The sequence below is a fragment of the Brienomyrus brachyistius genome, unplaced genomic scaffold, assembly GCF_023856365.1.
Source record: "Brienomyrus brachyistius isolate T26 unplaced genomic scaffold, BBRACH_0.4 scaffold75, whole genome shotgun sequence".
NCBI lineage: Eukaryota > Metazoa > Chordata > Actinopteri > Osteoglossiformes > Mormyridae > Brienomyrus > Brienomyrus brachyistius.
The window spans coordinates 470,042-486,216 of record NW_026042350.1 but is presented as its reverse complement, the minus strand read 5'-3'; the positions used below and the strand labels follow the sequence as shown (position 1 = coordinate 486,216).

Genomic DNA, 16,175 nt, shown 5'->3' with positions numbered 1-16,175 from the left:
CAATCAGACTTGCACGTGTGAATTGACAAAAGGTTAAGACTGATCGAGTTTATGAAGAGTGTTTGCAAAAAAACATCCTATTGCGAAGTCAGGAAATCCAGACAGAAGACAGAATGTTCTGGAGCAGGTTTGAGGTCATTCCAGAATGCATTCATCAATTCCAATCCAAATCAGGAAATGGAACTGGAGTTAGGATTGGAAAAAAATACTATGGAGAACAGAATTGGAACTGAATTTCAGCGAGATTTAAATTCTAACTCCAGTTCCATTTCCTGATTTGGATTGGAATTTATGAATGCATTCCGGAATGTTCCAACCCTGTTCCGCAGCACGGCTGTCTCTAGTCTGATGGCATCTAGTAGTAATAACAAAAACGAGATTCATTTACCTAGACTTTGGTATATAACTCTTTTATACAAATGTATGTCAGCTACACCTGTTACTTCATCATGAAACTTAGCTAACATTAAGAAACACGGAAAACACATTTTACACCTGGTTTACCGGACAGTTAAAATGTTTACCACTATTCTCATTCATCTTTCATACAGTTAGATTTTAAATACAGCGGGGCGCTGTAAAATATTGTGGCCCCGACGCACGTTTCGGGCACATTTCAACGCAGAGGCTGGAGGATCCCAAGCTCCTCTGTTTGTGTGGGAGCGCAAGTCATGGAGACCGGAGTCCCTGATGGCGGGAAGTCTGACTCACAACAGCCCGAGGACGTTCTCACAGGTTGGGGCAGGGGGCCAGGCTGTGGGGTGAGGGGAACGGACTGAGCCCAGAGGGAAAGGGATTACCCGGCAGGGCTGGGCCCCGACCCAGCACCTCATCTGTAACCAATGGGATGACCGTAAGAAAGTGAAGAAATGATAAACTGGTGGTGAGTCAGACAGCATGTGAGAGCAATCTGACCCAAACACGGCATTAGAGGTGCAGAGGGGTCCTTCCAGACCCCATCCAGCCATGACAATGTGAGTCGGTACAATGACTCTTGAAGCCAATGCACCTCAAATTTATTAGCTACCACAATCTAGACCAGGGTTCCCCTTGCACTTAAAACAACATCATTCAGGTCACTCCTGCCTTTTCCCTGGCAGTTTAAAACTGCAACAATTCACAATGCCATCAACAGGCGACATCCATAGGCAGTTCTAGGCCCTATTAAGGGGGGCTTCAACCCCCCTGAAAAATAATTATTCTAAAACCACTTAGCCATTTCTCCTGTATTTTCATGCACATTTCGTAACCACTGGTCGCCAAATTTAATTGCCCTTGGAGACAACAACCACCGACATACAACAATAGCTTTATAGCTTTACGGCGATATCACTCCCCGTATACATAATATCTAAATAACTCTGCCGTTGCCAGGTAACCCAGCATCAGCTAATGCACTCAACAGATTCTTGTCCAAAGTGCTATAATGATCACGCTCTCCAAAAACCAAAGGGTAACGATGATTGGAATTTGAATGGTGGGCAGTGGAATTGGCGACCATCGATGGCCTCGGTGCTTCTGGGAAACGTAGCTTTCTGCCTCCAGTGAGACATCTGCTGAGAGGGAAACCTGCAGGCCGCTGAGACAATGTGTGGATGCGTTGCTTAGGACTCGCTGGATGGATGCAGGTTTGCATGTCTATGCGATTAGCCTTGAAGCATTCGTTACTAAGTAACTTTAGAACCACATTAAACATCAATACTTCTTTTTCAAATTCCAGAGAACACCAAAGGACAGTTACTCACTCACACACACACACACATTTTTTTTTATATCTTTGTAGGGACATAGCCCTAATCCCAACAATGACAACCTTAACCCCTACCCAGCCCTAACCTTACCCATAAGTAACCAAACAAAATACGAGACTTACATTTTTAATGTTTTTTTTTGTGCATTCATAGATCTTTGTGGGGACCTGAAAAAATGGTCTCCACAATGTCAAAATAGCAGGTTTTTATTACATTGTAGTGGACATTTGGTCCCCACAATGTAATATAAACATGATCCTCACACACACACACACACACACACACACACACACACACACACACACACACACACACACACACACATCTGTTAGAGAGACGCTCCAGCTCTCCTCACCACAATGTGAGTCATATTGTTCGGCAGAGTATCGATGTCCAAGCCCCCCCCCAGCATCTCTGTTCTTGCCCATCCTGGCTCAGCTAGGAGACCCGGGATACTGCGAGTTCTGCGGGGCGAAACCGAGGTCCCAGGCCTCCCTGCAGGCGGAACCGGCCACAGACCTAGACAGAGCAGACATCAGGCGTCAGCAATAGCTGTGAAAGCAGCCGGCCAAAAAAATGTTTTAAATTGACATGACATTGAGAGGTCAAGTGAGACCCATTATAGAAACAAGTCTGAGACACATGTGGAAGTGTGGGAAAGGGTGATTTTACACTCTTCTGGGAGGAAACGTGCACAAGACTGGGTGGGATATTAAATCCTGACGGGACCGATGTTGCAGATTAACAGATTAGCGGATCAACTTAATATGATCCCATCATGTGACTTCATTTGAGTGTAAAACCACAGTCACAGCAAAATTAAACAACTTTATCTGTCGTCTCTGTAATAAAACGCTTCTGTTATTTTATTGGGCCGTATTTTTAATACCACACCACCTCACAGTAGCTTTTGAAGTAAGAGTTTGTGCTGACAATGCAAAGGTCATGGGTTCAAATTACAGGGATTGAACATGAATAGTAACTCTCTCTCTCTCTACTGGAAGTCACTTTGGATAAAAGTGTCAGATAAATGAATACATGTAAATTAACAAATTGCATCAGAAGATTAACAAATGGAATCAGATTAATAAGCCTGGTGGCCTAAATTTGCAACCATGCAACAAGATGCCAGCCGTTTCACTGGTATGTCTGGAAACTGAGCGAACACAGAAAACAAAAGAATATATTTCTCGCCAATGTTTTGGTGCCATTTACATTACTCAGTATTTTTTTTACATTCTTTAAACCGTCCCTGTTCATTATAATGTTCAAGGAGTTGAAACAGAGTTCAGACATTCATTAATGAAATATTTGCTGGCATCAGAGAGAATATTTGGCATAATGGTATTTTGGCTCTAGTACAGAAAGCTGAAACCCAAGAAGGAACTGATTTAGTGGATGGTTTCTGAGACGTGGTTTTGATTACTCTCTCGTTATCACTTTCTTATACGATCAGACACATCCATTCGCACGTGGACATGTACGAGCACCAGTAGAAAGGGGCAATCCGCAAACATTCAAAGTGCCAAAAGAAGCGGATAAACAATGAACTGAATGACAGATCCACTGGAATAATTGTTGGCCACGTTTCTGCAGTTTCCTGCTAAGAATTTTTAGAAGGAAGACCAAAACAAACAAGAGAGCCAGAGGAAAAAGTGTTCTGAAGAATTACCTTTGAGATTTTTCCAGGGATTCTCCCTGTGGGATTTTCTCCAGTGGTTACCCAAGACCCCTAGATTAGTGCCAATGGCTCCAGCCACCCTTTCCCTACCTCACCTGAGAGGACCTAGCACTGAGATCAAGCCTCCCAAACCTAGTTTCTGACATGCTTTTGCAACAAACTTAGTGGTAAGACTCCTTTTCTGCTGTCATTTCCGTCTCTGGTCATCACCTTGCCGCGATTAAATTGAACATGTGTTACGTCTTAAGAGAGATGAAAGTTAAAACAAAAGTGCATCAGGTTCCTTTATTCTTCCTTCCAGCCTTGCCAAATGTACAGGAATCTCAGCGTCCTCACATCTATAAATCTTCAAATCTTCCCCCAACATTTTCTCTACGAAATGAGAGCAGGATGCTATAAACCGAGGAGGACAAACAAGCGTGACAGCCGGGACCGATATGAAATAAATCCCATTAAGAAGTTCATCTGAAAACATTATGCGTAGATCCCATTAAGTGATAGATCACTGGTTTGTGTTACCCATAAGTACAGACCGTAAAAGATGACGTGTGCGGGTGGATAGTGCTGAAAGTACCAACGTACCGATATCAAAATGTAAACACAGGGAAAGAGGGGTGGGGGGATAGCAAAGCGTATTATCATCGGTGCTTGAAGTGGGCCAGTATCTCTGTGGTTTTTCTCTTCAGAATACTGGTACCTCTCAATATCTGCTGGTACTGAATAACAGGGGAGTATCAGGACCTGTTTTTTCACACTTCAAGTACTATTTATAATACTGACAAACTCCAAGCACACAGAGCGATGGGAGAACTCAAAGGCCCTAACCTTGGATCGTACCACCTTACCACCCAGTGAAATAACACAATAGTTATATTGGCACATAAGCAAAAGGAAACTATGAATACTAATTATTTACTAAGAAAACTATCCCCCCATCGTCTATCCACACCGTTTATTCAGTACATGATAACTACCATTAAAAATCACACAAGAAAAATACAGATTTCTGGAGCCTCGTGTAATTACGTACCTGGACATTAGCGATACGGTTGGTGGTTTTATTTTCTTCTCCATATTAACGTTTAAGCATCAACTTAACTGAATTAACTTGGATTTTAGTGTGCACCCTCCTGCACGTTCCTCCCCTGTCTGCACAGACATTATTAAATGACAAAGTAGCTGCAACAAACTGCAGACCGCAGTTTGGAGAGGTGCACCTATTATTTGTTTTACGGTGTATAAAAACGTGACGTCACTCAGGCTATAAAAGCGCAACCTCGCCGCCGGATATTTGGCGGAGTGGTTCGTCTAACCCTAAATTTCGGTTGCTTTCTATACAGACGTTTACTGTTTTGTCTCTAGCTTTCAGTAAACTATAGAAAGTTGAAGCGCCGTTGGCGAAAGAAAGAGGGGAAAAAAGTCTAGAGGCTACTCTGCCAAGCTCAATCTCCTAAGTAAAATGCGCCTGGCCGTGGTCAGCTTGGCTGCCGCGAAGAGTTCGTCTCTGTTGCTTCGCATTTATTTCCGGGAGATCTTAAAAATTGAGTAGATTAAACTGAACCTGGCTTTGCTTTGAGGGTCTTTGATCGTGGGCCTCCAAGAAAGCCGGCGTTCAAACATATTTATACATTTATATGCTTACCGTGTTGGTGATGGCTTCATTACATTAATTTTTCCTCCCCTGAAAGTTGTTATACTTGTTTTGCCTGAGCAGGAGTCCCCGTGTTATCTAAAGCTGTATGATGCATAACCGCCTGCAAGCCTTGAGTGCGAGTTTTTAAAGGCGCTAAACGTAAACTGTTTTCTTTCGTTCTATATTTCAGATGTTGGATTGCTGGCTTGTTGAATGGTTGTAAAACTTAAAACATGCTTTCGTCGTTATGCTTATTTTTTTTTATCGAATCCCTCACCATTGTTATGGCCTGTTGCTAAATAAACTTGATAAACTCAAGGTCTTTTCTTCGAGTCCTCAAATTATACGTGTGCTGGTTTAACGGAACAGCAAACTGTGAACTATTTGTCTTACCGTCGATTTGGGGAAAAATGTTTTTAACAACATGGAGCCCTTTAATTGAGGTTGCCGTGTTAAAAATGCCGGATGGCTTGGCTTTGCAGCCGTATTGGGAACGTGAGAATACCTTGTGGTTCACGGAAATGGGGCGAGTAAACAAGCAGACAATGGGCATTTTGAGAAAATGCTGGTTTGCAGAGACTAGCCCTGTTATGTTTTAAAGCCATGAACTGCGAACGACTGAGACCGCTAGTCTGCAGAGAAGGCTCCGAGGAAACATGAGGTGTCCATAGTTAAAAAAAAAAAAACGCTTTTCAACACAAGCTTGACTCCAGACTTCCATTTAGATTGTGAAATGCATCGGTAAGCGTTACAATTTCGACATGACAGTGTGCGTTTTGTAGCTGCAGTTGAGCGCTGTCAGCTGCTGACATGGTAGGTAGAATGAGGATTATTGAAATGAACGTTTTTCTTCAGGAGTGGAAACAAAATGTCCCCCTGAGATTTGCTGACCACTTGGACCAGCCATATCCTTGTTTTAGATTAATGAAATGGAGTTTTAGACTAAAGTGTGGTTCTTTGAAATGATTAAGGATGAAAAGAACTGGCGGAGACAATTCCAGGATGCAAAAAGCCTGTTTGGTTTTAGTTACATAGGAATACAGCATGGGGCGGGGGTATGAAAAGCTGTTAAGTGAGTGAAAGGCAGCTTGTTAGTTTTGCTACATTAAGTTCAAATGAGTCTCTGGGTCAAGTAGATGTACTGCGATGGAGGATATTCAAGCCTGAGTTCTGTGTCATTCTTAAATGTGATGGGTGTCACTTGATTATTGAGACTGGTGTTACCTTTGCAAGACTGTAGTGGTTTGAAAGTTACACAGGAAACCAAGGGAGAGTGAGCTTGGCTATGGGCCTGTGTGTCCTTCATGATTTCCCAAAGCAGCTGGTGTTAATCTGTATTCACTATCGTAAGTCACTATCAGGGTTGGAGTACAGCCAGGCTGAAGAGGCACAGCAAAATGGAAATAGGAGGGGGTTGATGTCACTACGCAGTAACCAGTAGTGTTGCAGCTTTGCTGTTTGAGTTGCAGTATTAACATAAACTGGACATATGTACATGTTCATGTTCGTGCCTGCAAAATGCATCCCTTGTATAAACTGACCCATGTATTACATTCAAGTAATATAAACCATGTTTATAAGTAGATTTTGATCTTTATTACTACATGATCTGACCTGATGTGAGAGTAGGCCCAGATGTTTGAGGTTTCGTCTCTTAAGGAGTATTTCAGATATGATTTCACAGAGCGGGTAGCCCTCCTTACCCCGATAGCTATCATAATCACGTCGACAAGACTGTTGGCAACAATAGTTTATTATCTTCAGCATATCTATGGAAATGAACCAACTAATTTGGTTATCTAACTGTAAAATGCACCCTTAGTGGGCAACAGGTCAGGAGAATAATGAGAAACGTTGATGTAATCAAAGACACAAGGGGATATAGCAGTTAAGATACTAATTGGGTGCCTGTAGAGTGGGGGAGAAACAAAGGGGTGAAAGATTTAGCTGAAGAGTGGATGATGTGTCAGATGACAAAGCTTGTAGATTTATAGACTCGCTGTTCCGTTCCAAATGAACAGGAACTGCTTTCTGTAACAATAGAAATTAGTTGCCTGGTTTTTCTTCCAGAGGAAGACTTAGAAAGGTCTTAATATGGAGGCTTAGAAAAATCACTGAGACTGGGAGGGACCCAGTAAAGTAATTTCTAAACCAAATGTTTGTCCGTTCACCCTTCTGCTGCTGCTTTTCACTCCTCGAGCTGCACAGCAAGGAAGACTTTGGAGGGAGGATAAGGGAAGGAATGAGCATCTCCCCAACACAAGGAGAAGCAGAAATAATGATGACTAAACAAGAGGCACCGGAAAATGAGCTAGACGTACAGCGGTCACCTGTTGGGTGTGGGTGTCCTTCCCAGTTCTTCACCACTGTTTTCCTGAGACTTTTGAATTTCGGCTGTGGTAAACAGACTCTAAAAGTTCTATAAGTGGGCAGGAGAGAGGGCGTCAGCTGCATAAATAGACTGGAACTGGAGGCGGAGAAAGCGAATAAAAAATGTGGAGTGGCCAGCATGGAATGCGCCATTTGGGCAACATCTACTCTGTCGTGGGGTCACTGCAGTGTCCAGCTGCTAGCCCACATGCTAATCATAAATGATATATATAAACCTCACTCCAGAGTGACTTGTTTGCCACGCGTCATGTCTGGCAAGGCGGTCTATGGATGGGCTAGACAGGAAGTAAATCACAAACAAAGAACCAAACTGGAAATTAAGGATAGGAAAAGAGGGTCATGCGTGCTTGCGACTACCTTCGAGCACGCGAGCATTTTAGAAATGAAAAGAGTTGTGTTTAAATATAGCGAGTTGTCCTAGAATGACTCTGAACCAATTTTTTTTTTGCAGTGAGCATTGGTTGTGAGGGACAAGCCCTTCTGGGGCTAACAAGGTCAAGGCTGGCACCAGAACACCACCACAAAGGCTGTCGCATGACGCAATGAGGGTGAAAGTCTACCACCTCAAACGCAGTGGCCAAGTGGACCTGGGCACGTTTGCAATAAGGTTTTGAGGTAACTGGAAACTGCAGTCTGTACTGGCCAAAGACATCATGGAGAGTGTCAGCATCAGGAGGTTCCCTGGTTGGGCCCTGCTCTACAGCACGGGTCACTCCCATACTCATTTCCCCTTCCATCTATTAGGTTTAACGAAAGTCTTAGCGGTTAGCTAACTGGTTTTCTCATTGGCTCCTGCCACACAGTATGTTAAGTTCCCATGTACTGTTACAAACTCAGATGTATCAGCGTATCTTTCTGGTCTTGCCTCTTGGATGACTTTCTGCTGACTTAATCTCTCTGGCACATTGTATTTAATCAGCAGACTTGGTCCAGGATATCATGTAATTTTTTTTATGTGAAAGATTCAAGGAAATCACCTCCACCCTGCTGCAGCCCATGGCCATGGCGTTGGTGCTCTCCTGGTTGCCTTTTAGCAAATCTGGGGTAGATTGTACACCAAAGGTGGGTTATAAAGGACCTTAGTGGGACAGCAGGTGACACGTTCATGAAGGATGTGGAATTGCCAACTGAAGGGTTATTGGCTCAAGGCTGAGATTACTAATGTCACACTATTACCGTAATGAAGCTTAAATAAGCCCACGAAAATGTCTGCTAATTAATGATTCCTTTATATGCCATTTGTACATACAGTATGAGTGCAGAATGAATGTTGGTATGTAGGAATTCTTTGGTTTTTGCGCATCCTTTCTTGCTCACCATGAGACACCTGACAAATGAGAACGACGCTTGGGGTCAGAGAGCAAGGTCAGCCATTTATCCAGTACCATTAGAGCCAGTTTATCTGGTTAATGGCTTTATTGAAAGGTACAACAATAATTACTCTGCCAGCCATGACATTTGGACCAGAAACCTTCTGAACATGAGCACAGACTCCTAACCCAAACACACAGCCCCCAATGTAAATGACGTCAGCTAAGTGATGGAACACAACTGCCACTCCCACAACTAAGCCCAATTTTGCTATTAAAAGGGCACATTTACTTTTAAAAGTTTAAGTTTAGGAAGGAGTACACCCAAAACCACAAGAAGACATGCCGTAAGATGCATGTCTGAAGCAGTTTTGCAATCCCTGCATCTCGCATTAAAGCCAGGTGCCTTCTACTGCCGTCACTGGCACCCAAAAGGAAGTAAACAGAGTAAAATGTATTAGACCGCCGCTGCAAAGACAATCGTCCGACTGAGTAACGTAGCTCAGGGCCTCAGATTTATAAGTCAGATGAAACTAATGAATTGGGGCTTGTGAAAATGTGCTTATTCATATGCAGAGGAGAGCTTTGCATGTTTCGACAGTTATGTGTCTCACCGCTAACTTAACTCAGCCATCCCAACATCTTCCCATGAGGGCCAGCGATTGTAACATCTCAGGACCCCCTCTCTCTGGGGTGTGTTGAGTCCCCGACTGTAAGGTTTCTAAAACTCGGCTGCATCTCATTTACATTTTAGTTTATTTTTGTTTAGCAGACGCTTTTGTGCAAAGCGACGTACAAGTGAGGCAGATATCACATCCAAACATACATGCTGTCAAGGAGTCAACTTACACATATATAGGCTGAGCTTCCAACGAATACCCAGGTGCATATTTAAGCAGTATGAGAGCAAGAGCTACACAACATCTTCCAAATAAAGCAAAAGCCTAATCTCACTGATTCCCTGCAGTCATGTTCTGCTGGCATTTTGAAAATGTAGCATGTTGAGGACACTTAATTCTGAACCTGTACTGACTCTGCCTCAGAGTACTTTTTTTGCCAGGCTGACATGTGATTGGCTGATTTGTATTGGCTTGAGTTCATTGACCGCTTGGCGCAGCTCTCTTGCAGCAGTCTATTAGCCGATTGTCCTGTCAGCTGATTGATCGAGCAATTATAAATCACAGGCTCCGAATAGTCTCCCGCATGATTTTGTGGTTTAGCGCCGAAACGCCTGAATTATCCAGATCCTTGGTTTGATCACTGACTTTCACAAACTCCGCGGACCAAAGACGTTACTCCGGAGCATGGTGGGTGGTGCAGGCTAGGGATCAGAAGGTGGTGACATATGGCCGACAGCGATTGCGTGTATCTGCAAACAGGGCAGAGTATGGGGGCAGTCGGCAGGTTCGAAGCCGAGGGCGGAGGGGCACGCTGTGCCAGTTTCAATTTCCTTTGAAACCAGCCTTTATTTATATATTTTTAAAATGCCAACGCAGTGTCGAGTTCGAAAGACAGAGGCGTCCTGGCACCGGGCCAGCCCATAAAACGCTGCGGTCTGAGCTCAGGAAGCGCGACCCATCTTTTTTTGTCGCTCATATTTTCTGCGAGAACATCTATTATGTTTTATTGTCATGACAACTAGTACGCGTTAAATGGTTCAAGGAGTCAGTGAAGATGTTGCTGGGATACTGGCTAACAGTGTCCGTTCTGAGGGGGCTAGGGACACACAATGGGTCTATTACCATTATGGTTATTAATTTCTTCTGTATCCACACAACCTTTTTCATAACTCACAGGGACATATGTAACCGAATGCTGAACTCTGAAGTCTAAGAATATCTATATATATATATTCATTCAAGCAACATTAGTGATCTAGTTTCAAACACCTGATTGCTGACTGTTATACTCTGGATGAAGCATTCTTAGTTACAAATATTTGGGCATTTGACAATTCTTCCGTAGTTCGAAACGAAACAGAAAATTTGCCCTGATTGGATTATGTTGTGTAACAGCAGAACTAAAGGGATTTTCTTCCACAGCGATCGGGATTATTGATCATCCTAAACCCAGCTGGAGAATCTACGAGGAATTTGAGGGTGGAGCAGGGGGGGGGTGATCAAATTTAGGCGTGTCATTAATGAAATAAACTTTCATCAGGCGGCCGAATTTGTGTTGTTTGGAGCAGAACTTTCAGCTGCGCATGGTAAATAAAAGCAGATGTTCCAATGGGGCTGGGCGAAAATGCTAACGTACAGCCACACGCGGAACTTTATACAAAACAACCACTGACAGAAGGACTGAGCAGAGCCATCTGAAAAGCTGCTCACTCTAAATGATGTACGCAGCTCATAGTCATTACAATCCTTGCAGAATGTTAAGCAGGCTTTGTAGACAGTGCTTTGGTCTAGGGATATCTGTCCGGATCAAAGTCAAAGCGTGCGGCAATGTGACGGGCAGGTTATGGATGGCACAGTGGTACAGTCTCTCACTTTATAACTAAAAGGTTGTCAGTTTAAATCCCCAAAAAGACCCATTTTTTTGGTGCATTACCAGAGTTGGCTTCAAGCCTGAAAGATGCAAAACTTACTATGAAAACTTTTGTGTTTTTACCCAGGATAGCTTACATGTTGTATTTGCAGGCTGTATATCCCACCCACCCCCCCCCCCCCGCTAAGGAAATGTCTGCCTTGTAATGTGCTGCCAATAGACTCTGGTCATAAATATGATTCCTTAAATGAGCCTTTATACCTCATTGTGGCCCTAGTTAAAACCAAAAAAAAACAAACACGGAAAATCATTTATCCAAATTAAAGACATAACTCAAAATATAAGTCATGGGGATGCCACGATGCTCGATGGGATGGAAAAGATGACTTTGTGTTTGACAACGATGACAGCGACTGGGGAGATGACAGCGCTGGGCCGAATCCCCGCGATACCCCTGTGCAAACCCGCTGTCATCTGTGATACGTGTTAATGTGGAAGTTATGTGGGATTATTACTGACAGGAGGCCTGTGAGTGCGAGCAGCGAGCGATGGGCCATGTTCATGTTCCTCAAGCTGCCTCTAACATTCCTTCTCCACGGAGCAGCTATTTGGCATCGGGGCAAGGGGGGGGGGGGGGTCAGGCGTGTTCCTCCCTATAAATCTGGAGCGTCTGACACTTCTTTTAAAAAATTTGAAGGTTATATTTTATTAGTTAATGTCTGGGCAATGAGGTCACTACAGTGAGGACACCAGTCTATGTTCATTATTGCTCTTTGTCTCCCAACGGCCAATGGTTGATTAGCCAAATAGATGCTTATTTTAAACAGACGATTGCAGTTTTTTTTTATATATTGTATTACGATAAACAGTTCTGTTCCGAATTTCTCAGTCCATGCCCGAATGTGTAGTTCAAACTTAGTTGGCGTGAATCCCATTTTGCATGGTGGAAAAGAGCTGAGTCTTAAGTCTAGGTAACCCTATGCTGGTTACCATTACACCACAAGAACCGTCAAAATCTGGCCACCTGCTAAGCAGACACGCCCTTTAGAAGATGGACAGTGCTGCTACCGGTCTTGGTGTGCTCCACTCTCCTAATGCTTGATATGCTGCTAAACCTCATTTCCTTCCTCAGAATTCATTTGCACCATGTCCAGATCATCTTAGTTTTTCTGCATTGTTGCAATCACCTCCATTATTGCAACAGGCTCTCGTTCTCCAGCACCAGGCCCACCTAGATCACCTGAACTTTCTCCTTCATCAGATCCTGCTGCTTACCTGCAGACCTCGCCCACATCTTTTACAAGGCCCACCTCCCTCACCTTGCATTACTTCACCAGCAGGCTCTCCATCTTCAACAAGCTCTGCTCCATCACAGGCGCTTATGCTTAAGTCTGCTCCAACACAACACATTGATTCTCCATAGGTACATCCATCCATCAATCCATCTTCTAACCATCTTGGTCAGGTTCACAGGGAAACTGGAGACTATTTCAGGCAGAACAGGGCACAAGGCTTCCATCTGCCCATAACTGATCTCCTAAAGCCCCCCTCAAACAGACATAAGTCACCTTGGTGCTCAAATAGAAATGCTAGATAAAGATGTAGAGTGAGCATCCAGTGAAATAATTGATTACACTAATCTCAAGGGGCTGTCGCGTTCAGACTTATTGATTCTGGACTGTTCCATGATTCACCGTGTTCTTTCCCGTAACTCAGTAATGAACCGCCGCACAAATCGGCCTTCGCAAGAAAGGGCCGTGAAATAACTCACCAACAAGACCTCGATTAAATGAAGACCACCTGTCCCGGGAAGCCAAGAAAAAAATAATAGGTGTCAGTATTAGTGGGTTTTCCCTGTAGCAGAGTCAGGAACTCATTATGGGAGAAATATGGCTTTGAAACCTCCAGAGGTTGGGACTGGAACCAATAAAATAACCAACGGGGTGGAGGATTAACACAGACCGTGGGTGGCAGCACGCAATGTCACCCACCATGTGCTTCAAAAACAAGCTTCTTCCATCACTACTGCATTAGCTGAGGATTTCTACTGTTTCTGAGCGACTAAGAAAACACTAGAAATTCAGGTGTGTGTGTGTGTGTGTGTGGGGGGGGGGGGGGGGGGGGGGACTGGGTGCGAGTCAGAAGAGATGGATGCCAAGGATATGTGAGTACCCAAAAGCCTGTGGTCTGTGAGAATCATTGTGGTCCCATCTGATCTGAACCATCCAACCACAAGAAGAGCAGCTAGTCAAGGATTAAAACAGCCGTATTTAAGCTAATGAGTGGCTTTATATAACGGCCGATCTTTTTCAACAGAGGAACATGTGTCTCTTCTGTAGGCCAGACCTGAATTTTGACTTGAGGCTTGATTTTGTGTCTTCCTCCTGGCCTCAGATTATATCTGTTCGGCCAACTAATTTGCTCTGTACTGCGCAGGACTATCCATTGTCATTCCTCCGCAGCAGAGACCAAAGATTATAGTTTGGAGGACAGAATATGGGCCTGGTCTCTACCCAGGACCCCAAAGAAGACTTTCAACAAACAAACTAACCCCAGAGGGGAGATTAGCATGTCTGTCGTGTAATTTTTGTATCTCCAGTTCAATTGCAGACAAAATTTTCCTCAGCTCAGACAGAAAAGTAAGACAGAAATTGGCATCAAGTTGCGCATTGTTATAATCAACCAGCTTTGAAAAAGAAAAATTGTGGCCCATGGTCAGACATGATTAGTGCTTTACGAGTGTCTAACCCTAACCGCACTGCTTTGACCACTTGTACTTCGTGTTTCTTGGATGGTGCGAAGCGTGCTGCAGAAACAGATTGCGTTACTTGCCACACGTTCTGCATCCACGCCAATGGGCGTCAGGCTGCATGCAATAGCAGGTGGAGGTGCAGGAATGCAAGACAGTTGCAAGCGGGTAAAAAAGAACAACATAAGATTGTGCTTTGCATGGCGGGGATGATGGAGTGCGGTAGTTTGTTACTAAATACCTGGCAGCCAAAATCTACCCTGTTGAAAGTAATGAGAAAAAAACATGCTTATGCACTCAAACTTGTCAAGATCTTATGCACGTGAGCATAAAAAATACAGACAAGCAGACACACACACACATTAGCATTCATATCTTCGTGGGGAATCTCCATTCATTTCTATGAGCATCACCCTAATCCCAACTATGACAACTTCAACTCCTTCCTAGCCCAAACCTTAACGATAAGCAACCAAACAATAGAGAAGAGTTTTGGCAGCTTCTGTTTTTTGATTGCATTAACAGATTTTCATGAAACTGAGATTATCCTTGTGGGGACCAAAAAAATTGCCCTCACAAGATAAAAAGTTACAAGTTTGTACCACATTGTGGGGAAATCTGGTTTGCACAATGTAATAATTACAAACACACACACACACACACACACACACACACACACAGCTGCGGTATTTTAAAAATACACAGTACCCTGTGCAATTACCAGAACGCCAACATAAACAAGCAAAAAGCAGATCTATGCACAGATACACTTACACACAAAGCGTGCACTTTCGCTTTCTAGAGCCAGCTCAGCCCCACATCTCTGTCCTGCGCTTCCCACCGACAGTGAAAATGACAAATTCTTCCTCGGTTATCCGGCAAGCCACTCACCCCAGAAGCAACAGTGCAGTCCTGCAGTGGATTTTGTCGCAATCGATTCATCAGTCTACTCGCCGGAGGGCGAGTGTCTAACCTCCCCCCCGTTCCAAAACAAAACCGCAATTCTCAACGCAGAGGGCCACTGACAACAGCAACAAAGTGGAGATCACGCTTTCGCATGTCCTGTTAACACCTGCCCCCCAGCCCCCCCGAAAACGCACCAGTGTGCCGCCGCATGCAACATCTTCCTCAGGACTAGAGCCGAGTAGGTCGACTCGTGAATGGCGTAGCCCATCAGGGCTGGCTTTATTCCTGGGGGGGTGCGATTAAACACTCCCGCATCATCGGGGTCGGCATCTGGTCGGACCAGGCGCTGATTTAAAACACACGTGGCGTAACTGTACCCGGATACCGGTGCTGCGAGAGCCGCGGGGGTCTGTGAATGAACTTGAACATGTCATCTCTCCTACGCTGTTCAGCATCTCCACGGTAGGCTCCGCAGGTGGACTGGAGCACCGAAACCCCCAAAATGGTCTACCGAACTACTCAAACTACCCCAATAAGGCTCTACGGTGCACTAATCCACCTGTCAGATGGATCTCAGAAAAAAATGAGTCCCAGTTCCTCTGTGGGGCGTTCAATGGTGAGCAGCAGGATTAGCGCTAGGTGAGATCCAGCAGGACTTGGCTAGGGACAGGCAAAGCTGATTCTGGGCTTCTCCTGGGGTGCAGGAGGAGAAAGAGAGGGAGGGGGTGCTTACCTGTTCCTTCCTGAGCCCAAGTTCCCCCCAGCTCTGCCAGGATAAAGCAGATCGACAACAAGGTGCCAGTGCTCATGTTTGACAGCATCCTTCTCCTTCTCCTTCTCCTCCTTCGCTTCTCCTCCAGGTCCCACACGTTCATGTGTCCTTTTCTCTCTCTCTCTCTCCTCCTCCTCTCTCTCTCACTCTCTCTCTCCCCTTCACTGCTGCACTGCTGTTCCCATGGTGATACAGGACTCGGGGAATAAATGGTGAGGCGTTGCAGTTAGGAAGATAAAAGTGTTGTCTTTCTCTCTCTCTGCCTTCTCCATCCCTCTTGTGGTTCCTCGTTTCTCTATTATCCCTGGTTTTGCTTCACTTGTTTGGTCCCTTTGCTGTCTTTTGTTGTTCCACTGCTATTGTTCCTTCACAGAACCGTATGGAACCTAAACTGGGTTAGATCCCGTCACTCCGTAAAAATAGACACGTTATGCATAATGGGGCTTGTGCACATATGGGATTTCTTCCATTTATTGTAAATGTGAAAAGAAT

At 44.4% G+C, this 16,175-nt stretch overlaps 1 protein-coding gene across 3 annotated transcripts in view; it reads right to left on the bottom strand.

Annotated features, from left to right (window-relative positions):
- Positions 1 to 15,801, bottom strand: part of LOC125726755 (plexin domain-containing protein 1-like) — a 29,687-nt gene extending 13,886 nt beyond the window's left edge. For 2 of the 3 annotated variants that reach the window (XM_049003196.1, XM_049003197.1), the window contains exons 1-2: positions 15,645 to 15,801; positions 2,107 to 2,270 (exon numbers count right to left, since the gene is read on the bottom strand). In XM_049003196.1, the coding sequence (XP_048859153.1) occupies positions 2,107 to 2,270; positions 15,645 to 15,786 (306 nt within the window). In that variant the 5' untranslated portion in view covers positions 15,787 to 15,801. Of the gene's footprint in view, positions 1 to 2,106; positions 2,271 to 4,462; positions 4,618 to 15,644 lie in introns of those variants that run through there. The other variant, XM_049003198.1, reaches the window with a different exon arrangement.
- Positions 15,802 to 16,175: the final 374 nt, after the last annotated feature.